General features: G+C 60.1%; 2 protein-coding genes across 3 annotated transcripts; one reads left to right on the top strand and one right to left on the bottom strand.

Annotated features, from left to right (window-relative positions):
- The first annotated feature begins 709 nt into the window (after nucleotides 1-709).
- Nucleotides 710-10,306, top strand: ZNF142 (zinc finger protein 142). The gene is made up of 8 exons (XM_074145979.1): nucleotides 710-992; nucleotides 1,480-2,121; nucleotides 2,372-2,635; nucleotides 3,158-3,970; nucleotides 4,236-4,413; nucleotides 5,093-8,327; nucleotides 9,212-9,317; nucleotides 9,676-10,306. The coding sequence occupies exons 1-8, from the start codon at nucleotides 710-712 to the stop codon at nucleotides 10,173-10,175; spliced, it is 6,021 nt and encodes a 2,006-aa protein (XP_074002080.1). The 3' UTR covers nucleotides 10,176-10,306.
- Nucleotides 10,284-22,411, bottom strand: PLCD4 (phospholipase C delta 4). 2 transcript variants are annotated; one of them, XM_074145982.1, is made up of 16 exons: nucleotides 22,364-22,411; nucleotides 19,539-19,591; nucleotides 19,035-19,193; nucleotides 18,300-18,528; nucleotides 17,955-18,084; nucleotides 17,292-17,523; nucleotides 16,684-16,885; nucleotides 16,226-16,370; nucleotides 15,611-15,763; nucleotides 15,106-15,246; nucleotides 14,631-14,787; nucleotides 14,202-14,318; nucleotides 11,747-11,925; nucleotides 11,451-11,586; nucleotides 11,208-11,357; nucleotides 10,284-11,081 (listed from the first exon to the last, which is right to left on the bottom strand). In XM_074145982.1, exons 2-16 carry the CDS (start codon nucleotides 19,561-19,563, stop codon nucleotides 10,975-10,977), a joined length of 2,262 nt encoding a protein of 753 aa, XP_074002083.1. In that variant the 5' UTR covers nucleotides 19,564-19,591; nucleotides 22,364-22,411; the 3' UTR covers nucleotides 10,284-10,974. The 2 variants fall into 2 exon arrangements, with proteins under 2 accessions (XP_074002083.1, XP_074002081.1); XM_074145980.1 differs by lacking the exon at nucleotides 22,364-22,411 and having other exon boundaries at nucleotides 19,035-19,209; nucleotides 19,516-19,563.
- Between the last annotated feature and the right edge of the window lie 339 nt (nucleotides 22,412-22,750).

Genomic DNA, 22,750 nt, shown 5'->3' with positions numbered 1-22,750 from the left:
CGACCCTCACTTCCGCCCGGCGCCGCTTCCGGCCGGCCGCCGGCTGGCACCATAGAGCGGGGCCGGGCCGGGCGCCGGGACAGAGCAGAGCGGCCGAGCCAGCCGCACAAAGGGCGGCGCTCCCTCCCGCCCGGCGCGCACCATCGAGATGTGTCAGGGCTGGAGGCACCGTGACCCGGCTTGAGTCCCCGGCCTGGGGTGACGGGGACAGGCCGGGGCTGCGGGGCGAGGGGGCTGGGCTGGCCCCGGCCGTGCGGGGACTCGCGGTGGGCACCTCCTCGTTGGAGGCTGGGCCCGAGTCTGGGGGTTGGGCTTGGGCTTGGGCTTGGGCTTGGGCTGGGGCCCATTTGGGCCCGGGTCTTGGGGGGGCTAGGCCCGGGTCTGGGACCACTTGGGCCCGGGGGGTAAGCTCTGGCTGTTGGGCTCAGGGAGAGGCCCCTGGGAGTCTTTCAGGAGGGTACAGGAGTCCTTGCACCTCTGTCTCCCCCGTGGCAGTGGGTTTTGCCAGCAGCCCACTCGGGGTACAGCAGAAGGGAGCCAGCATTCAGATACCCTAGTTCATACCCCTGCCTGGGGACCAACACCGCAGGCTGCCCTCCAAAATCCTGTAGGACCCCTGGGCCTCTGGGTTCTCCCTTGTTTAAAGCACTTTCTTCTGTTTCAGAGTGAAAGACCCTCCTGCCTGGCACCAAGCCAGTGCCCAGTAGCAATGAGTGCAGAAGTGGCTATGTCTGAGGGTGCCAGCAGGGAGATGGAGGCCCTGTGCTCGGAGCTGCTCCTGCCCACACCAGGAGAGGCAGGAGCTGTGGGAAGCCCTGGTGCAGCCAGCACCAGCCTGGCTGGGACACCCCCTCTGACTGCTAGCCAGGACTTGCTGCTGGCAGAGGCATCGATGCCTGGGGAAGGGGCTCACGCTGAAGGAAGCAATGTGGAAATATTCATCGAGGCAGTGGCTGGCAACGTGACACTGAGCAACGCGGCTAATGCCACAGGTATGGGTTGCAGGGGGGGCAGTGTGGGCCCCGTGGTGCTCAGCGGAGGGAGAGAAGTCTGGCCAGGGTCCCTGTCCCCTCTGGCTGGCACCCTGGGGACACCATGGTGCCCTCATGTCTCTGGTCCCTTGTGCATCATGTGTCTGGTGCTACCATTCAGTGCAGGCCTGTCACGAGCTGGGTGTGTGGATGGGGATGGGTGGCTGTGGGAGTTGTATGCCGGGTAAGGGGGTCTCTTGGGGCTGTCAGTAAGGACCAGGTGGACATCTCCACCTTGGGCTGCTGCACCCAGCATGCTTCTCACCTGGGCCCAGCGTGGACATATCCTGCTAGGAACAGGGGTGAGCTGGCCTCTGGCCATCAGGGGATGGCTGCGGTTCTCCACACTGTAAAGTAAGGTTTATCCTCCTCATCTGAAGCTGGAACTGATCCCAGACTCTGGGCCTTGTGAAAGCCCTTTCTAATGCTTCCCCCTCAGTCTCTGCAGAGGTGTTGGTCAAAGTGGTGGAGCTGTATTTCTGCGAGAGGTGTAGCCAGAGCTTCCCGGAGGCCTCCCTGCTGTCCCAGCACCAGTGCCTGCTGCTGGCCCCACCAGGGCACCTGGAGCTCCCTGGGACACTGTTGTCTTCTGCCAGCGAGGGCCAGAGCGAGCCAAGGGGCTCGGATCTGCCCAGAGCCAGCACGCAGGAGGGCTCCGCTTCCGAGTGCCTATTGTGCCCCATCTGCCGGGAGGCATTCACGCAGCCCGGTGAGCTGAAAGAGCACTTCAAGACCCACCGCACCCCACCGGGAGCCCTGTCCTGCCCCGAGAAGGGCTGCTGCTTCACCACGGAGGACCGCAAGCAACTACATGGCCACCTGCGCCGCCTGCATGGGGCCTCCCCTGTGTCCTGCACCTACCGTGCCTGCCCACTGCTCTTCCCCAGCCACCCAGCCATGGAGCAGCACCACCGCACCCACTTCCCTTTCCACTGTGGCCACTGCAACTTCGTCACGGCCAATGCCAAGCTCTTCTGGCAGCACAGGAAAGGCCACGCTGCAGAGCCCCCCGACGAGGTGGCTGTGACAGGCAGCCCACCTGGATCGGCCACCCACAGCCTTGAACAGCAGTGCTGCATCCTGCCATCAGGTATGGCTGGGGGGGTGGGGTCGGGGCCTGTGGGTACTGCAGAGGCTGACTGTGTCCATGCATCCCAGTAACAGCTGGGAGGAGTCGGGGGTGAAGCTGTGCTGCCAGGTGGCCAGGGAGCTCTTCCTCCTCCCTGCTGCACAATTTGTGCCCAAATCTCAGCTAAGAAGTTTTTTGCACGTGTGTGGGTGAGGGGGGGGTGTCTCCCTCTTGCCTGGAGCATGATGATCTCTGTCTTTCCCCACTGAAGCAGCAAAAGAAGGGCAGGAGGAGCCGGGGAATTGCCATGCTGGCTGGGAAGCCACCACAGCGGAAGCCAGGCCAGCAAAGCCCACAGGCACTGGGGAGGGCTCCTTGGAGGGGCAGAAAACATCAGCTGGAGAAGAGGACTCGGACGGCGGTGGGGACGAGTCACCAGAGGAGGATGGTGAGAGCCCTTGTGAAGATGAGGCCAAAGAGGATGGAAAGGCAGCTCCTGAGAAAGCCAGGGTGCCACGGGCTCAGCACTTCAAAGGTAGGATGTGGGACCACACCAGGAGCCACTCGGGCTTTGTATTATGAACAAGCAGCATGGCCTTGAGACTGGCAAGGAGATGTGGGCAGGGCTGGTGGGATGTGGGGGTCCTGTGCCATCCAGCAGCCCCATGTTGCCTGCATGTACCAGTGCACTGTTCCCCCCCATCTCCTGCCCTCTGCCCGAGCAAATGTGTCCCTTCTTCTCTTGTAGCTCATCCTTGGCTGCTTCCAGGCTCAGGCAAAAGCAGGCAAAAGTCTGGCTGGCTGGGGGAGTGGGGGCACACGGGCCGGCCTGATTCAGGCTGCGCTGGATCATCTTGCCAGCGCTGAGCTGGAAAGAGCCCACCTGAAACATGCTGTTGGCTTGGGGTGGGGACGGTCCCTCCAAGTAAACGGTTGTTGTATGACTGCATATATGATAAGCCCTCGCCCTGGCACAGCTGGATCAGGGACAGAATATCTGCCTGTGCTCTTCTATGTCTTTTCCCTGCTGATGGCTCCCCCTCCTTTGCTCTCACAGGGGATGTTGCAGAGGGCTCAGAGTACCTGTACAAAACCCACATGTGCCCTGAATGCAAGCGGTGCTTCAAGAAGCGGACACACCTGGTGGAGCACCTCCACCTGCACTTCCCTGACCCCAGCCTGCAGTGCCCCAACTGTCACAAGTACTTCACCAGCAAAAGCAAGCTGAAAATCCACATGATGCGGGAGACGGGGGAGAAGGCCCACCGCTGTCCGCTCTGCCACTACAGCTCAGTGGAGAAGAATGCCCTCAACCGCCATATGGCCAGCATGCATGAGGACATCTCCAACTTCTACTCTGATGTTTATTCCTGCCCTGTCTGTGAGGAGAAGTTTCGTCTCAGCCAGGCCCTCAAAGAGCACTTGAAGACTCACAAAGCCGAGCCCAAGAGGCTAAGCTGCTTCCAGAGTGGCTGTGACTACTGTGCAGAGGACCGGAAGGAATTTGTCCGTCACCTCAAGGATGCTCATGGCATCAAGGCGGTAGAGTGCAAGTACCATGCCTGCTCACTGCTCTTCGGCACGGCTGAGGCCATGGAGGCTCACCGAAAAACCCACTACGCCTTCCACTGCCAGCAGTGTGACTTCATCTGCTCCAACAAGCATGTTTTCCGCAAGCACAAGAAGCAGGGGCACCCGGGCAGTGAGCAGCTCCAGTGCAGCTTCTGCCCCTATGCCACGTTCAACCCTGTGGAGTTTCACGACCATGTGGGAAAAATGCATGCCAATGAGAAGATCCACAAGTGCACCGAGTGTACCTTTGCCACCGCACACAAGAGGGTGCTGATCCGGCACATGCTGCTTCACACCGGTGGGTATCCACTGTGGGTGTCCTGAGAGCCGAGCTGGGATGGGGGGCTTCTGCCCCAGCTCTGAGTGGGCAGGGAGGGCTGGGTCAGGGCTCCTGAGTCCCATCACTGGCTCTACCACCCTAGCATCACTTGGCTGAAGTTGTGGCATGCCCTCATCACTGCTGTTACCCCCAGCTCCTGCTGAGCTGGTTTCCCCACAGGGGAAGGACACCCATGCTGCCTTATCTGGATGTCGTGCTGAGGGTATTCCTGTGTTGCTTGCAGGAGAGAAACCTCACAAGTGTGAGCTCTGTGACTTCACATGCCGGGATGTGAGCTACCTGTCCAAGCACATGCTGACCCACTCCAACGACAAGAACTTCATGTGTACCGAGTGCGGGTACATCACCAAGTGGAAGCACTACCTGAATGTCCACATGCGCAAGCACACTGGAGACCTCCGGTACGACCCCCAGCCCTGCTAGCTGGCAGCGTAGTCAGGGCTCCCCACATCCTGCTCTGGCTGTCTGCTGCTCTGGGCTGCACTGTATACTAGACTCTCATGCCTGGGGGATGGCTACAACCTGCTCTGTCTGGCACAGTAAAAAATGGAGTCCTTGAGCTTACAGGTTGCTGCAGAAGCAAAGTTATCTTTGGTGTGTCTGTGCTGCAAAGGAAGTGTGTTACCACATCAGTGCAGCTCTGAGGTCAGGTTCTGCTCAGGTTTTGGTGGGCTCTGCTGGTGTTCATGGGCTAAGGCCAGCTTGGGCACATGCAGGACTCTGCCAAAACCTGGTTTTACCTCTGTATTATCACCTCCTTTGGGTCCAGTCTGCCTCCAAGGGTGCTGGAGGTGCTGCTGGTGTGATGCATGTGCATGGCATGTGACGTGGTCGCTGTATGGGATATCCAGGGCAGTTACTTCCCAACCCCAGGCTGTAAAGCACCAGCAGCACCAAGGCTGCAGCAGGGAGGAATTGCCTGTGGTAGGAGCTGCCTGGATGGCAAAGGTCTTATCTGGCACACCGAACAGTACCCCTTCCCCATGTGTCCAGGACAGAGAAGTAGAGCTTAGTGTGTCTGACAAGGCTCAGCCTGCCCCGGTTCCTCACGCTTCCTGACCGATTCTGCTTTCCCCACAGGTACCAGTGCAACCAGTGCTCATACCGGTGCCACCGTGCCGACCAGCTGAGCAGCCACAAGCTGCGGCACCAGGGCAAAAGCCTGATCTGCGAGGTGTGTGGCTTTGCTTGCAAGCGCAAGTACGAGCTGCAGAAGCACATGCAGACAAAGCACTCACAGAACTACCAGGTGCCTGTCTTCCAGTGCCAGTACTGCACCTACCAGACAAAGTATAAGCAAGCACTGCTGAACCATGAGAACTGCAAGCACACCAAGCAGAAGGAGTTTCGCTGCGCCCTCTGCTCCTACTGCACCTTCAGCAACACCAGCCTCTTCTTCCACAAGCGCAAGATTCACGGCTATGTCCCCGGTGACAAAGATTGGCTGGAAAACTATGCTAGCAAGGAGCTGGAGATCAGCTCGTCCGAGGTGCTCTTCGGCTATGAGCTCAGCACAGCCCTGCGTGTGGATGCCAGCTCCCCCCTTGCCGGCAAGGAGCAGTGGGCAAAGGTGAAGCCATCCCAGCTGGAGTCCCAGGGAAAAGAGGGCTACCAGCAAGCGTTTGTGGTGCCCCTCCTTGGACAGGGTGCTGCTCCACCACAGAGTGGTGGCGAGGCCGAGGGAGGTGTGGGCGAGGGGGAGCAGAGCCATCCCACTGCTGGTGATGCCCTGGGAGATGACTGTGTGCAAGGAGACACTCCGTCAGACTCGACTGAGCTCGCTGCTTCTGGGGACATGGCAGAGAGCTGCACATTGCACTTAGAGGCACTGAACGTCTCATCTGATCCCCTCCTGGAGCATCTGAATGGAGAGTCGTGCACGACACAGCCGGGGAGTGTGGAAATGCTGTCCTGCAAGGAGCCTCCTGCAGCCTATGAGATGCTGGGCTCCCAGGATGACCTTGGCTTGGAGGACAATGACAATACACTTGAAGACATCCCAGACTTTGAGGAAGAGGAGGCAGATGTACAGCAGGACGAGGCGGTGAGGCTGGAGGACAGGGCAGTGGCAGGAGACAGCCAGGGAAAAGGCACCATAAGGGAGGCCACAGACCACCTTGAGGGGTCGTGCTCAGACCACCCTAAGCTGATGGCAGACACCAAGATGAGAGAGACCAGCCAAGCCGAGCTGCCAGAGGCCTGGCTCAGTGTGCTGAAGGTGGCCGAGCAGAGCCACCCACCTGTCCCAGAGGACACTGCCACCTCTGGTGATGATGCCAGAGGTGGCTCAGAGTCGGTGCTGAAGGCACTGCGGAAGCAGGACAAGGAGCAGGCGGAGACGCTGGTGCTGGAAGGCAGGGTGCAGATGCTGGTGGTGCAGTCAGAGAGCCAGATCTTTAAGTGCGAGAAGTGCTCATACATCACGCGGAAGGAGAAGTCCATGTCCCTGCACTCCAAGGCCAGCTGCCAGAGCCGCCGGGCCCCACTTGTGTGCCCTGAGTGCGGTGCCAGCTTTAAGCAGCAAAGGGGGCTCAACACCCATCTCCTCAAGAAGTGCCCGGTCCTCCTGAAGAAGAACAAGATCCTCAAACCAGCTGGTCAGGAGCCACCTGGGTTGTGCCAACCTGCTGACCAGCCTGGTGATAATGGTATGGAAATGTTGGAGAGCGAGAAGGGAGGCTCTGAGGAGTCTGGGCATGCTGAGAGCCCCTGGGAAACTGAACTGCTGCCTGATAAAACGCAGGCAGCAGATAGTCCTTTGGCTGGGGAATGGGCCTTGGGCTGTCGTGCCCCTGAGAAATCCCTGCTGGGTGACAGCAGAGAAGTAGTGGAAGAGCCTCCCCAGCAAGGGGATGGGACTGAGCCAGGTGGAGCTTCTGGTCCCCCTCAGCTTGGGAAACCCTTGGAGAAATACCGTCTGGAGGGAGGGAAGCTGCACTGCAATGCCTGCTCCTTCGTGTGCTCCCGTGTCTCCACCATCACCTCCCATGTGGAGGATGGGTGCCGGAACCTGGAGCAGTTCTGGTGCTCCCTGTGCCCTGAGGCTTTCCGCTCCCAGAGGGCCCTCAAGAGTCACTGTGCAGAGAAGCACATCATGCATGCTGAGGAGGATGGACCCCAAAGCACTGAGCTCCCTGAGGTGGACCCGGCCAGCATTGAGACAGGCCAGCCTAGTGAGCCCCCCCTGGATGCAGCCCCCACAAAATCCACCCTGCCCAAGAGAAGGCGTTTCTCCTGCCCCACCTGCCCCTTCACCTGCCACCAGGAACGGGCCATGAAGACGCACAAGAAGAGGGGCTGCGTGGCGCTGGGCGAGTTTCGCTGTTCCTCCTGCCCCTTCACCTCCAAAGTGGCCAAAGCCCTGCGGCTGCACCGCAAGCTGCACCGCAAGCACTACAGCAAGCGGCCGCAGCTGCAGTGCCGCCAGTGTGAGTTCACCTGCAAGCAGGCCCGCTGCCTGCGGCAGCACGTCCGCATCAAGCACGAGGGGGTGAAACCGCACAAGTGCTGCTACTGCGAGTTCAGCACCACGCGGCGGTACCGCCTGGAAGCCCACCAGTCCCTGCACACCGGCGTGGGGCGCATCGCCTGCGGCATCTGCAGCCAGACCTTTGGCACCAACTCCAAGCTGCGCATCCACCGCCTGCGGGTGCACGAGAAGACGCCCACCCACTTCTGCCCACTCTGCGACTACAGCAGCTACCTGCAGAACGACATCACCCGCCACGTCAACAGCTGCCACCGCGGCGAGCTTAACTTCGGCTGCTCCCGCTGCGAGGCTCGCTTTAGCTCCGAGACGGCCCTCAAGCAGCATGTCCTGCGGCGGCACGAGGAGAAGGTGTCCTACGGCTGCCAACACTGTGGCTTCGTGTGCCACAGCGAGGCCACGCTCAAGTGCCACGTGCAGAAGCAGCACCCGCACCTGGAGTGCAGCACCTGCAAGGAGACCTTTGCCACCCGGGAGGCTCTGGAGGAGCACAAGACGCAGCATTTCAGCCACCGCTGTGAGCTGTGCAGCTTTGCAGCCAAGGAGCGGCAGCAGCTGGTGCGGCATTATGTGGAGAACCACGAGCCAGCCGCCCCCCAGGACAAACCCCTGCAGTGCCCCTTCTGCGACTTTGCCTGCTGCCACCAGCTCGTCTTCGACCAGCATATGAAGGGCCATGGGGGCACCCGCGTGTACAAGTGCTCGGACTGCGAGTACACCACCAAGAACAGGCAGAAGATCACGTGGCACATCCGCATCCACACCGGCGAGAAGCCCTACAAGTGTCACCTCTGTAAATATGCCTGTGCTGACCCCTCGCGTCTCAAGGTGAGAGCCCTGCTTGGGGATATATCCTACTGCATCTTACATGGGTTGGGGAGGATCCAGACACAGGGATTTGGGGAAGAAGAAACTGCCAAGGGAGGTTTTGTCCTCTTCTGTGGCTCGTAGAGGAATAGGAGGCGAGCGGATAAAACTCACGTGGGTATAATATGTTTATTCCCTGCTCTTGCAGATTAAGGGGAAGGGAGATTTCTAGCAAAGCAAGAAAGTGGACACCTGTCTGAGTTCTCTTCCCGCTGACATCTCTGGCATCCTTTGGGTGCAGCCTTGCACCACTCAGAGCCAAGTTTGGCTGCCTGCTGGGTTGCAGCGTGCTCTGTGACACCAGTTAGACCCAGTGCAGGGAAAGCTTAGCTTCCCTGCAAGCAGAGCCAGACCCTGCCCTCATTCCTGTAGGTGATTAGCATCCTTATGCACGCTAAAGGGCCTTTCCTAGAACAGGAGGGCCAGACGTAGGGTAATGGAGGGGAAAATGGAGGTCTGGTTTTGCTAAAAGAAATATTGACTTTTTTAATGGCCAGGCTGAGCTGGAGCCCTCTGGGGCCGCCTGGGCAAGGCTGTGCAACGCACTCAGCTCAGGCCTGCCTCTGTTGGGCTGGGTTTTAACCCAGACTTTGTCCTAAATACCAGTCTGGCAAGAAAAGCCTGTGTCCCTCCGCAGGCTGGGACAGAGCAAGCTCAGCAGTATGGGGGTCTCATCCTGATCACTGCCCATAGTCTGCCAGGCAAGCAGACAGCCCTCATTGTCACACACAGTTTGAGATGTCAGAGCTGTCTTTGAGCTCCTCGCTGGCACCCCAGAGCCCTGCACATTCCCAGGGCAGGGGACATGGCCTCATCCTGACCCTGCCCTTTTGCCCCGTGCCCAGTATCACATGCGGATCCACAAGGAGGAGCGGAAATACCTCTGTCCCGACTGTGGCTACAAGTGCAAGTGGGTGAACCAGCTCAAGTACCACATGACGAAGCACACAGGTGAGTGCTGCCCACCGGGGACGGGCCGTGGGACACTGGGGCTGCAACTGCTCCGTACTTCTTTTGCTACCAGTGGCCCAGCTGGAGGTGAGGGAGGACCCCCAACAGTTGAGGGGCAACGCATTCTCATGTGCTGGTAGGTTGGGGACAGTCCCCAAGGCTGGAAGGGAAGGTGGGGTGGTACGGACCCCAGGTGCCATGTGGTGCCTTTGAAATGGGGGGTCTTGGGGTGTCTGCTGACATGATGGGGTGCAGTGGGGAGTCTGTAGGGGATGCTCTGTTATGGGCATAGTGAGACCTGTGGGATGGAGGGCACCGTCCCCCTGTCCCAGTGACATCCCCTTCCTTGTTGCCACAGGCCTGAAGCCATACCGCTGTGATGAGTGCGAGTACCGCACGAACCGGGCAGATGCTCTGCGGGTGCACAAGGAGACACGGCACCGGGAGGCCCGCTCCTTCATCTGCGAGCAGTGCGGCAAGGCCTTCAAGACCCGCTTCCTCCTCAAGACCCACCTGAAGAAGCACAGCGAGGAGAAGCCCTACGTCTGCAATGCTTGTGGCCGGGCTTTCCGCTGGGCAGCCGGCCTGCGCCACCATTACCTGACACACACCAATGAGCACCCCTTCTTCTGCCGCTACTGCCCCTACAAGGCCAAGCAGAAGTTCCAGGTCATCAAACACATCCAGCGGCATCACCCCGAGCATGGAGCCAGCGACCCCAGCCAGGGGGTGGGCAAGGACCCCAGCACGCCCACTGTCCACCTCCACGCTGTGCAGAGGGAGAGCCAGGTCAAGGGCCCCCCCCAGATGGAGCAGGAAGGAGGGCGCCCTGTGGAGAAGGACAACGCTTCTCAGTGAGGCCACATCCTGACTGCTTTAAGGCCCCGGAGGCGCAGGCCTGCGGGGGAGATGTATGTGTGTGTATAGGCATATATGTATATGGGATGTAAAATATGCGGCTGTATAAAAGGAATCTCTCAGCTCCTTTTAATCCTTTTTCTTGGGGCCATTTGGAGCTCTGTGCGAGCCGTGAGGCAGATGCCTGCAAGGAGAGAGCGCAAGCAGAAGCCCCCATCTCTGTCCCCAGTGCCACCGAACCCAAGCCTGCCTGTCACTGAACAATTTATTAAGTTGCTTACAGAGAAAGGACATGGCAAAGGTTAGTAATGGGCTCCAGCCAGGAGCAGCCCTGGGGGCTGTAGGGGCTGGGGGCTGTTGATGGGGCTCTGCAAGGTTGGGAGGGCAGCGAGGTCCAACTCATCTCCCAGCTCTGCCCAGCCCTGGGGTTTGCTGGGCTCCAGCCTTGCTCCCCTGGCTGGGGGGGACCAGCCCCTACAGCAGAGCTGGGGTGCTGTGCACCATCTCTCCTCCTCCAAGCTGTGCCCATGGGCCAGGGTGGGCTGCATGTGGGGGGCGCAGGGGGCTGCACCAGTGCAGACCCCACACGTATGCATGGGGGTCAGCGTCCCAAACCTGGGCAGGGGAGGTCGGTGCCTTTTCCCAGCCCCTGGAGGCCACTGCAAACGGGGGTTACAGCACCAACAATGACACAGGGATGACACAAACAGCTCATGAAGGCGATGCAGTTGGGTTTGTGGCCCCAGCTGCTCGGGGCCAGTTCTATGGCTTCCATCCAGGCCCTGCTTGCCCCACGGACTCAGTCCTGCTCGGGGCCGGGCGGCTCGGTGATGCGGATGTGGACGAAGAGAGAAGAGGGTGGGATGCTGGTGCCATCTTTGGAGAGGAGATGGATGTGGCGGTAGCCTGCAGGGGGACAGCGAGGTTCTGGCTGATGGCTGCCCCCACCTCCTTCACTAACACCCAGCTGAGCCCAGACACCCCTGCGAGACTGTCGTGGCCTCCCCCCACCACTAGGCAGTAGCCGCTCACCAGGTTTGATGTTGGCAAAGGCTAAGGTGAACTGGCCCACAAAGTCATTCCTGGATGTCTTGTCGTAATCCTCCACCACAAAGCGGACAAGGGCCAGCTCGGGCACGTGGAGCTGGAACTGGAGTGTCTCGTCCCAGCGGGGGTTAAACCCTGGGAAGGGAGAGCAAGCTTGGGAGGTCGAGGGAGGGCAGGGACAGGGCCACCTGGCCACAGCTGGGTCCCTGGTGCCACCCTGGGACTCACCGTTGTTCTCTATGTACTTGGTCTCCTGGCGTGCCTGGTCCGCGGGGACCCCGTGGATCTCCACACGCACCAGCGGATCGATGACAGCTCCATCCTTGCTGTTGGCCACTTTGGGCAGCTGCTGCCCGCTGATCACCTGCAAAAAGGGACAGTGACCCCATAAGCCAGGGAGCAGCCAAACTATTTGCTGGGGAGGCTGCTCAGCTCTGGCACACTGCCCAGCAGTGTCACCACCTGGCCAACACAATCCCTAGGACGCTGTTGCAGCTCCCTGGGGTCTCTCCTCAGCCCCATACCTGGATCGTCAGGGTGATGGGGCCAGGGCTCTCCCGGCTGCTGGGGTCACTGGGGTTGAAGAGGGTCTCCTCATCCCTCATGAAGGGTGGTTTGAGCACGTAGCCGCAGCAGCCATTCTGGCTGAAGAGCCCGTCACACAGGTCCATCTCCATGCCAGCCGTCTGGAAGTTCAGGGCCACTGGGAGATGGTAGTAGGAAAAGCGTTCAGGGAAGCTTGGAGACTATGGTCTTCTTGGAGGTGAGAACCAGCCTGTCCCCATGGCCAGAGAGATGTGGGGCCACACAGAGGGACAAGGCAGTGATACTCAGGAGGAGTACAGAGATCTTGTTAAGTTATACAGAGAAAAAAATTAGGAAAGCAAAAGCCCAGCTGGAACTCAACCTGGCCATTAATATAAGGGACAACAAAAGAAGTTTTTATAAATACATCAACAAAAAGAGAGTCAGGGAGAATCTCCATCCCTTACTGGACCCGGGGGGAAACATTGCAACAAGGACGAGGAGAAGGCTGAGATACTTAATGCCACCTTTGCCTCTGTCTTCAATAGTTGGACCAGCTACCCCCAGGCTGTTCAGCCTCCTGGGCTGGAAGATAAGGATGGAGAGCAGAACAACCCCCCGTAATCCAGGAGGAAGTAGTTAATGATTTGCTTATGCACCTGGACACACATAAGTCTATGGGGCTGGATGGGATTCACCCAAGGGTACTCAGAGAGCTGGCGAGAGAGCTCACCAAGCCTCTCTCCATTATCTATCAACAATCCTGGTCAACAGGAGAGGTACCAGATGACTGGAGGGTGGCCAATGTGACGCCCATCTACAAGAAGGGCCGGAAGGAGGATCCGGGAAACTATAGGCCTGTCAGCCTGACCTCGGTACCGGGAAAGATCATGGAGAGGATCATCTTGAGTGAGCTCTCACGGCAAGTGCAGGGCAGCTGAGGGATCTGGGCCAGCCAGCATGGGTTTATGAAAGGGAGGTCCTGCTTAACCAACTTGATCTCTTTCTATGACCACGTGACCCGCCTTCTCGATGCGGGGAAGGCTGTGGACGTTGTCTGCCTGGACTTTGGTAAGGCCTTTGACACCATCCCTCACAGCGTTCTCCTGGACAAGCTGGCGAATCATGGCATAGACAAGTGTACTCTTCACTGGGTAAAAAACTGGATGGATGGCCGTGCCCAGAGAGTTGTGATTAATGGGCTGAAATCCAGTTGGTGGCCGGTCACCAGTGGTGTCCCTCAGGGCTCAGTTTTGGGGCCAGTCTTGTTTAATATCTTTATTGATGATCTAGATAAGGGGATTGAGTGCACCCTCAGTAAGTTTGCAGATGACACCAAGCTAGGTGGGAGTGTTGATCTGCTTGAGGGTCGGAAGGCTCTACAGAGGAATCTGGACAGGTTGGATCAATGGGCCAAGGCCAATGGGATGAGGTTTAATAAGGCCAAGTGCCGGGTCCTGCATTTCGGTCACAACAACCCCAGGCAACGCTACAGGCTTGGGGAAGAGTGGCTGGAAAGCTGCCCAGCAGAAAAGGACCTGGGGGTGTTGGTGGACAGCCAGCTTAACATGAGCCAGCCGTGTGCCCATGTGGCCAAGAAGGCCAACGGCATCCTGGCCTGTATCAGGAACAGTGTGGCCAGCAGGAGTAGGGAAGCGATTGTGCCTCTGTACTCGGCACTGGTGAGGCCTCACCTCGAGTGCTGTGTTCAGTTCTGGGCCACTCACTACAGGAAGGACATTGAGCTGCTGGAGCGTGTCCAGAGGAGAGCCACCAAGCTGGTGAGGGGTCTAGAGAGCAAGTCATATGAGGAGAGGCTGAGGGAACTGGGCATGTTTAGTTTGGAGAAGAGGAGGCTGAGGGGGGACCTCATTGCCCTCTACAACTACCTGAAAGGAGGTTGTAGAGAGGTGGGTGTTGGCCTCTTCTCCCAAGTGAATAATGACAGGACCAGAGGAAATGGTCTACAGTTGCGGCAGGGGAGGATTAAATTAGATATTAGGAAGAATTACTTCACTTAGAGAGTGGTCAGGCACTGGAACAGCCTGCCCAGGGAGGTGGTGGAGTCGCCATCCCTGGAGGTATTTAAGAAACGTGTAGACATGGCACTTCAGGGCATGCTCTAGTGCCCGAGATTGTTGGGTTGTGTCTGTTTGTGGGTGGGTGTGGTGTGTGGTTGTGGGTGTGGTGTGTGTTTTGGTTTTTTGGGGTTTGTTTTGTTTTGTTTGGGGTTTTTTTTGTGGTTGGACTCGATGATCTCAAAGGTCCCTTCCAACCATGAAGATTCTGTGATACCCCAGTACCCCTGGGCTCCCAATGCAGGGCAAGAGCCTGCAGCCAGACCTGGCTCTAGGCAGGGTTGTAGCTGGCATCAACGTGGGTATTGATGGTGCCATTTGGCACAGGACCCGTCGCACCTCCCCAGCCCGCAGACCTGACGCCCCGCAGCCATACCGATCTGGCACCCCACGTTCCACATCTCCTGAGGGCTGTAGTTGGAGGAGTCGGTCCGCATCCCGCTGGGGTAGACGCGTGTCAGCTGCCAGGTGTTGTGGCGGACAAACTCATTCCCTAGGGATGGAGCATGAGGGCCAATCGTAGAGTCATGCCCTGGCCTGCACAGCCAGCTGCAACATGTCCTGCTCATCCATCTATCCATCCTCCCATCCACGCACCCATCCATCCACCCACTAACTCTTGTCCCTCTCCCTCCCAGGAACCCAGGCATTCTGCCTTACTTTCTAAGTGCCCCCATCACCCACCAAAGTCAAATCCCAGGTTACAGCCCCACTGGACCCTGTTCCTCCCAGACAGGGAGGGAACCCTGGTACCTGGAGGCTCTAGCCCATTCCACCCTGCATTCTGCTGTTCCCTGTGCCTCACCCGCATCCCGGATGAGCTTCCTGGCCTTGGCCTCAGAGAGGGAGGAGATCTCAGAGGGCCGGGAATGGCTGCGGGCCTCCTGGAAGCCTCGGAAGGACACGCTTTTGCAGTAGATGACGCAGTCAGACAATGTCTGTGCCAGGCTCTCCTTGTCCTTCTGCAAGGCAGGGCCGTGTTAGGTCCCCCCCAATGGGGGCAGTGTCCCCCAGCATTCACCCAGGATGGGGGCTGTAGAGCCTGGGGCAGCTGAGAACATCTGGGAGATGCTGGAGGTGCCAGCATCCCCAACACGGGCAGCCTTCCTCCCAGGAATGGAGCAGGCAGGGGATTCCCCAACATGGTGTCACCACAGAGATGCTGTGCAGGAGGGGGCTGGCATGGCCAGGGGCAGGAAAGGTTGTCCCCCCTGCCTGGTGATATCTCTGCAGCCTCTGCTGCTCCCATTGGCAGCCGGTCCCCAGCCTGGCCCACCCACCTTGGCCCTTCTCCTCTCCTCCTCTGCCTCTGCCCCGTTGTCATCATCAGACACATCAGGTGCCTCGTCCCCCGGCCCATCCAGTGTGTCCTCCAGCCGACCAATCTTCTTCCCCTTCAGCAGAATCTTGTGTTTCAGCTCCTGCGGTGTTAGGGATGGAGAGGTAGGCACCTTGGCGTGCCCACCTCCTCCATGGCACTTGCTGTCCCCCAGACCCCTGCACCCCCAGGACCAGCACCACCAACTCCCTTCAGCACCCAGGAGGGGATGGGGTAGGAGGGCTCTGCCCTGCTGTCTGGCTGAGCAGGACGGGGGGACAACCTTGGGGACAGCTTTGGGACCTCTGTGACCATGAGGACACAGCATCCCCAGGGTCCCCAAGTGCTCCAGTGGAGCAGGACAATGCCAGGATAGGGGTGGCCTTTCCTCTGAACAGCAGAGCCACCTCCTCACCCCACTCCCAGGCAGGACAGTGATGTCCAGCATGGCCGTGCTCTGTCCCTACCTCTGGGGATGGGAGCTGGGTGGGGACGCGCCCATCAGTGGTGGTGGTGAGGAGCTGTTCCCCCAGGATGGTCTTGAGCTGCTGGGCCAGGACCTCCTGCTGCTCCATGCTGCAGTGGTTCTCCAGGGACAGGATCACCGGGTAGTCTGAGGTCTGGGGTGCAATATGCCCAGGTGGAGATCAGCCTTGGTGGGGCTGGGGAGCTCTCGCAAGGGCTTTGCCCAGGTATGGTCAGTGCCAGGAAGGAATGCATTGTACACCCTTGTATCCCCCTGAGATCTTCACGCTCCTTCAGCATTCCTCCATATTCCATGTCACCCCTTCACACCCCTGCATCCCCCAGGCCCCATGTCACCGCTGCACCACCAGGAGATGATACCCTGTCATGGCACAGTGCAGGGCTGTGAGCTAGATGCCCCAGTGCTGTTCCCTGGGAAAGGACACAGCCACCCCCCTCGCCCATGGTGGGGTCAGACCTGCTGCAGCACCAGGCATGTGAACTCCAGCACTGCTCCCCCTCCAGAGACCCATCACTGCCCCAAATCACAGCCTCATCTCCGTTCTGCTCACCAAGGGCCACCCACGACACCCAACACCCAGGGAAAGGTGTCCTACCTTGAAGGCGTACTTCCCCAGGGTGCTCACCACCTCCCGGAAAGGGATCTTGGAGGTGAAGGTGTGGCCGTGGTACACCATGGGCTCCCCGTTCGGCCCGTCCCAGCAATCTACTTCCAGGCACCGGCAGCCTCGTTTCAGAGCCCTATGGGTGGGTGGTCACCCCTGGGACCCCGCACTAGGCCAGGGCACCAGCTCCCTGCCCTCCCCTCAGCCTGTGGGTGTCACCCCTGCAGGGACCAGGGGACAACTGCCAAGGGTGGGGATGCTGCTGCATGCAGGGCAGGGAGAGCTGGGCTCAGCATCCTCCTTGCTGAGCACCACATGGCATGGCCATAGGGGTGCTGGACCATGGAGGAGGCAAAGGAACCTCTGGGTTTGCTCCATGGAGATGACTGGGGCACGGTGCTGGAGCAGAAGTGTGCTGGGGGGCAGCCAGGAGGGAGGAGCCCCTTTACCTGATGTAGCCCTCGATGCTGCTCTGGCCCCGGATCTGGTCCTCTATCAGGTAGGTGTTGTGGGAGGAGGAGATGAAGTAGTGGCAGAGTGGCTGGCTCATGTCCTGCCACAGTCCCCGGTGGCAGGGGTTGAAGATGGAGCCCTCCGGGGAGCAGAGGTACATGAGGAACCCGTCAGCACTCAGCGCATGGCGAGCCCGGGCTGCAGGCGGAGGGGGAGGCTCAGCAACAGCCAGGGACCCAGAGGGGACAGGAGCAGGACAAATAGGGCTGCTGGTGGTTCCTGGCATCCCCAGCCTGGTGGGCATGGTTGCTGCCAGAGGCTGGGGTACAGGGAGAGATGCCCCAGAGCAGCAGTTATGGGAAGGTAGGCAGTGGACCCCAAAGCTGGAGCTTGCACCCCATGGCTGGTCAACCGCCTACACCAAAATGATCCAGGAATGGACCAAAAAAAGGGAAACTGCACCCAGATCACACCATGGTAATCCTTCCCCCTGTGCCCACCCATAGCAGGATGGGGCTGGGGGTGCCCCTGCTATGGGGCTGTGGGTCTCAGCCCCCTCCTGTCCCCCACATAGAGCACAGCTGATGTCTGGGCTGGCTCTTACCTGTCTCCGATGGTTCGTACTTGTCGATGAGCTCCATGGCCAGCTCCTCTGTGCCCTCGTCCTCCAGCTGCTCCTGCCGCAGGAAATCCACCAGCTCCAGCAGTGTCAGCTTCTTCCCGTCCTCGGAGAAGTCCTGGAAGAGGCTCAGCACCTCCTCACGCTGCGTGAGGGCCTTGTAGAAGAGCACGAACTCCTCCCCTTCCAGTGTCCCCGACTCCGATTTGTCAGCAGCCTGCAAGGGAGTTCACTCAGCACCCAGCCAGGGCAACACGGGGTGTCCTGGCCACCCCATGGGGCTCTGGGGGGGTTTGCCCACCCCCAACGGAGGGCACAGAGACCCCACACTAGGGGTAGTGGTAGGCATCGATCATTGCTTGGATGGATGGATGGATGGATGGATGGATGGTTAGCTGGATGGACAGATAAGCAGCTGGGTGACATACGAATGAGAAGGAGGAACAGCTGCCTTGGCTGGTTGGGTTGACAGACAAATGAACAAATGGATGTTTGTCTGGGTAAACAGGTAGTTGGGTCAACAAATAAATGGATGGACGAATGGATGGACAGACAGAAGAAAGCGAACATATCCTGCTGCAGGGAAGTGTTGTGCAGCTTGTTCCAACCCCTCTCCAGCCCCTCCAGGCCCTCAGGTGCGGTGCTTACCTGGAAGAGCCGCAGGGCATGATCCTCGTTCATGTCTACATTCATCATTTTGAGGAGACGCTGCACCTCCTTGAAGTTCATGCGCCCATCCTTATTCTTGTCGGCTTTCTGAAACCAGTCACGAATCCACGTGCGAGAAACCAGGACAGGTGTTAAGGGAAAGGACCTTGGCTGAGAGAGATGGAGCTGGGGAGCATCAGGGGGCCCCTCTTCCTTTTTCTGTGGGCTCTCCCTGCCCTGATGCAGATGGTGAGACCCAGAAGAGCTAAGCACATGCTGGGGCAAGGGTGGAGATGGGGAAAGGACTGGGTGTAGAGGGCAGAGTGATGCCCACAAGAAGGATATTGGTCTATTTTCTCCCTTTGGTCCATGCTGGTGGCCACCTCAATGAGCTGGCGCAGGCCCTGGATCCAGCACTGTGCCTCCTCTGCTGAGCCAGCAATGAGGTCCAGGTTGCCCCGGCGGCCGTAGAAGACGATAGTGAAGCAGCGCTCAGGGGGGAACTCCTCAGCCAGGCTCTGCAGCACCTCCGACTGGTGCCCTTCCCGCACCGTCTCCACATCACTGATGGAGACTGAGGCAGAGGGAGGGGAGGCCTGTCCGTGGGGTACAAGGACTGGAGGGCAGGGGGCTCTGCCCACAGACATCTGTCCTTCCAGCCATCCCTTCTTCCACTCATCCATCCATCCACTGAGCTATTCATCCATCCATCTAACCATTGAGCTATCCATCCATCAGTCCATCCATCCATCCATCCATCCATCCATCCATCCATCCACCCACCCACCCACCCATCCATCCAGCTATCAACCATCTGTGTCTCTGTTTTTCTGCCTACTTGTGTCAACTGCAATTTCTATTCAGCCCTTGTGACCCATGATTCCTGCTGGAATCCTGCTGGACAGGATGCTTCATGGAGAGGTGTGGGTGAGAAGAGCCCATAAACACACAGAGCGCCTCTCTTGAATACCCCAGCACCCCTTGCAAGTATGGCTCCAAGAATCTCCATACATTCACACTTCCGTTCACACTGAGCCCTACTGATGGCCCCGTGGACAACATACAGCAGCCGGTACTCACAGGCAGACTCAATTTTGCCTGTCCTCTTGGACTGGTACCAGATGGTCATGCAGTCATCCTGTAGCTTGAAGAAACGCTGCTTCTTCCAGCTCTTGGACTTGACTTTGCGCATCAGCGTCCCTTGCTGCATCTGCTCCAGGGTGTCTGTGAGCTGGATGCCTGGGGGCAGCGTGGGCTGCATCACTGAGGGTGGGTGCATCCGGGCACTGCACCCTGCTACTTTGCTCCCTCCCACCCCTGGGACACAATGTGGTCCCTCTATTTAGGATGGAGGAAGGACGAACCCAAAATAAACTCCCTTTGCCACATGAGGGGCAGAAGGTAATTCCCCACCGACCATTCCCCCTCCTCAGTGCTTGCAAGCCCGATCCCAACAGCCCCGGTGGGGTAGAGATGCTCCCAAGAGCAGCAAGGTCAGCTCAACCCAGGGGCCAGATTTGTTGCAGCGTAAATCCGGATGGGCCGGTGCCCTGCCCCGCACCTCCCCTCCACCGGAGCACTCACGGGCGTTGCACAGCAGTGATGCCATGGCTCTGCCTCCTCTGCGCTGGCGACCGCTGGAGAGGGAAGAGAGAGGGCAGCTGGGGGGAGCAAGGCAGGACACCCCCACCCTCGTGCCCAGATCCCACCAGGTGGGCTCTGGCCGTGCCCACGTGTGTGCAAGCTGTGTGTGACCCTGCCCGTGTGTGAGTGCACCTGTGCCTGTCTCCTGCTGGGTCATTGCTTTCCTTAAGTGTCGAGTTCACCCCGCCGCACTCATGAAATATTAATTTGCGTTACCGGGAAGCCGGAGCTCAAAAGGTGTCAGAGGAAAACAGAAAAACTTGCGAGTGTGGCCGCTGGCAGCCTGGCAGGTACCGGAGCCCTGGTGATCCCCTCATCACTGCTCCCAGGGAAGAAGCAGCCCTGGGAGCTGGAAAAAACTGCTCTGGGATGCCTGGGAAAGCCAAGAACAAGCCTCTACCGCTTGGGAAATAGCCCACAACCAGCAATTTTGGAAGTAAGGGAGAGCCTTACTTGCTGTAAGATCAGAGAAGGGGGTGCAGAGCAGGACCCTCAGCTCCCCCAGCCCCTTCTGCCTGGGAAACTTCAGCAGCACCCTGGGGCCACGACCACACCAGGAGCCGTTTTGGGAGCACTCTGCGACGAGTGGGACTATAAATACAACTGGACTGACAATAAGGCTTTGATTAGGCTGTTAAGGCTTTAATTAGACTGACAAATCGCTGGATGCGCCTGTCAGCTGGCTGTTGGAGCTGAGCCCTCGAGGAGCAGATGCCGTCGCAGCCAGTGAGCTGGGATTTGGGTGCAGGACGAGACCCGGGGGTTCCTGGGGGCGAAGGGCTCCGTGCCGGGGTGCAGGGATGGCAGCTGCGCCCCAGGCCCCTGACTCAGCACAGGCACCGGCGGTGCGGAGCTGGGAATAGCCGGTGCCGTCAGCGTGCAGGCAGCTGCCAAGCCCGGCTGCCAGACCCTCGCGGGCTCAGGGGCCGGAGGGCGGCCGTCCCCTGCTCGGTGTAGGGACAGGCAGTGATGTCCCCAGCACAGCACTGGCTGGGGTGGTGGGGAACGCCTGTCCACGCTCTTGGGGACCTCACATGTTGCTGGAGACACAGGGTGGCTGGGGTGCCGTCCCAGTTGCCTCCCAGCAGTGCCCAGTGCCAAGGCTGCACGTTCCCAGCACCGGCCCTTCTTGCAGGGCTCAGACCGCAAGGACTCGCGGCACCCTCCTGCATCTGATGTGCCAGGGGGGCACCAACCCACCAGCCCAGGCTCCAGGGCACCCACACTCACAAACGGGGAGGTGGCACCATGCTCCTCTTGGGCCCTGCAGAGTGGGTGCCCTGATGCCTGCTGGCTTGCACAGCCCCCAGCGTGCCCTGTGTCCCCCCACAGCATGTTCTCAGCCCCCCTGCACCCCACAGCCTGCAGGGAACCAGCGGGGGGACAACCCCAGTCACCCCTCTGCCTACACCGTCCTGCCTGCTGGCAGCACCCAGCCTGGCACGACTGCTTTGCAGTCACAGCTCCAGGTGCCCGACTGCCCGGTGGCCCCTGTGCTGCAGCAGGTGAGGGGATGGAGATGGGGATGGTTTTGGGAAGCTGGGGTGGAGGGAAAGGCACGGAGGCTGGAGGGGGGCCAAGAGATGCTGGCCTAGGACAGAGATGGTGGTTTGATGCCACCATTGGGTCCTTGCACATGTGTGCAAGGAGGCAGCGTGCAAGGGAGCTGCTTGCAGCCCCCAGACCCATAACCTCACTGAGATTTTGGAGCTAAACTGATCTTGGAATCATGGAATTTTTAGAGTTGGAAGGGACCTCTAGAGATCATCTAGTCCAACTCCCCTGCTAAAGCAGGATTTCCTATAGCACATTACTCAGGACTGCATCTCCCCCAGTGCCAGCCCCTCCAGGCTGCCAGCACGGCCCAAGCATGCCCAGCCTTGCCCCAGACACAGGAGCTGTGCCTTCCCTGCGCACACAGCGGAGAAGAGACCATCCCTTCCAGTGCAGGGAAGATCCCGGGAGTGCGGATGCAAGGACGTGGCCGTTCCGCTCATCCCAGTGATGCCCCGAGCCTGGCACAGCCGGCCCCACGCAGCCCCCCTCGTCCCCGTCTGAGTTACACTGTCGAGGAGAGTGGGACGGGGAGCCAGGGGCTGGAGAAACCCAACCCAAGGGCTTCCCGCAAGGCAGCCACCTCCTGCCGGGGACAGCCCCAGCTCCCTCCAGCACACGCGGAGCAACCGCAGCTTCTCTCCTGGAGGTGACAGTCCCCAAGCGGAGCTGGAGGGCCAGCGGGCGTGAGTGCTCCCCAGCCGCTCCAGCACAGAGTGCCCCCGGCAGAATTAAATGCCACCGTGGGGTTGTCCGTGCCAAAGCAGGGAGGAAAAACCCCCTCCCCCCTCCCCGAACACCCCCCTACCCTCCTGCTGTCCCGGTGCGCCCACAGACTGCCCGTGTCCCCGGGCTCTGCTCAGCCCCGCTGCCCCACGCAGCCTTCCCACCTGTCCCAGGACAGGCTGCGGTGCCCGGGGACGGAGACTGACCCACGCAGGGTGACCAGCCGGCAGCTGATGGGGTCAGAAGGGTCGGGGGCGGGGGGGGGGGGAGGGAGGGAGGTCCGGGATGGAGCAGCACAACCCGTGAGGGGGTGCGGGGTTCGGGGGGGCAAGGGACACCTTAAAGCAGAGGAAACAAACCCGCCGGCACCTCTCCCCGCACCCCACGCCACCCGTGCAGCCGCCTCTGGGACGGTCCGGGGGGTCCCAGCCCGCCCCGCAGGACGCCCGGTTTCCCCGCGAAGGACCCGGCGCCCGGCCCCGTACCCGCTCTCCGGAACCGCGGCGTTCCGCTCCGCCGGTGCTCCACCGCCTGCGGCCGCACGGGGCCGGGGCTGCCCGGGCTGCCCGCCCCTCGGCGAGCCCGCCCCCGGCCCCCCGCCCCAGCGGGACGCCCCCGGCCCCCGCACTGCCCGCAGCCGCCTCCTCTCAAGGTCGCCTCGGATTAAGGTCACGCCGCTCCCGAGGGACGGGGAGGAAGGAGCGGGGGGGGGAAGGCGGTGGCGGGGCTGGCAGGGGTGGGAGCACCCTGGAGCGTCCCCCCATTTCCACCCCCTGGCACAACGTGCCCCTCCCCGCACCCATCAGAGGGTCCCCGGTGTATCCCTGTCCCCTTCCCAGCGCACGGTGGTCCACAGGAACTCCCAGGGGTCG

The sequence above is a fragment of the Numenius arquata genome, chromosome 3, assembly GCF_964106895.1.
Source record: "Numenius arquata chromosome 3, bNumArq3.hap1.1, whole genome shotgun sequence".
Classification (NCBI taxonomy): domain Eukaryota; kingdom Metazoa; phylum Chordata; class Aves; order Charadriiformes; family Scolopacidae; genus Numenius; species Numenius arquata.
This window is presented reverse-complemented; position numbering and strand designations above follow the sequence as displayed.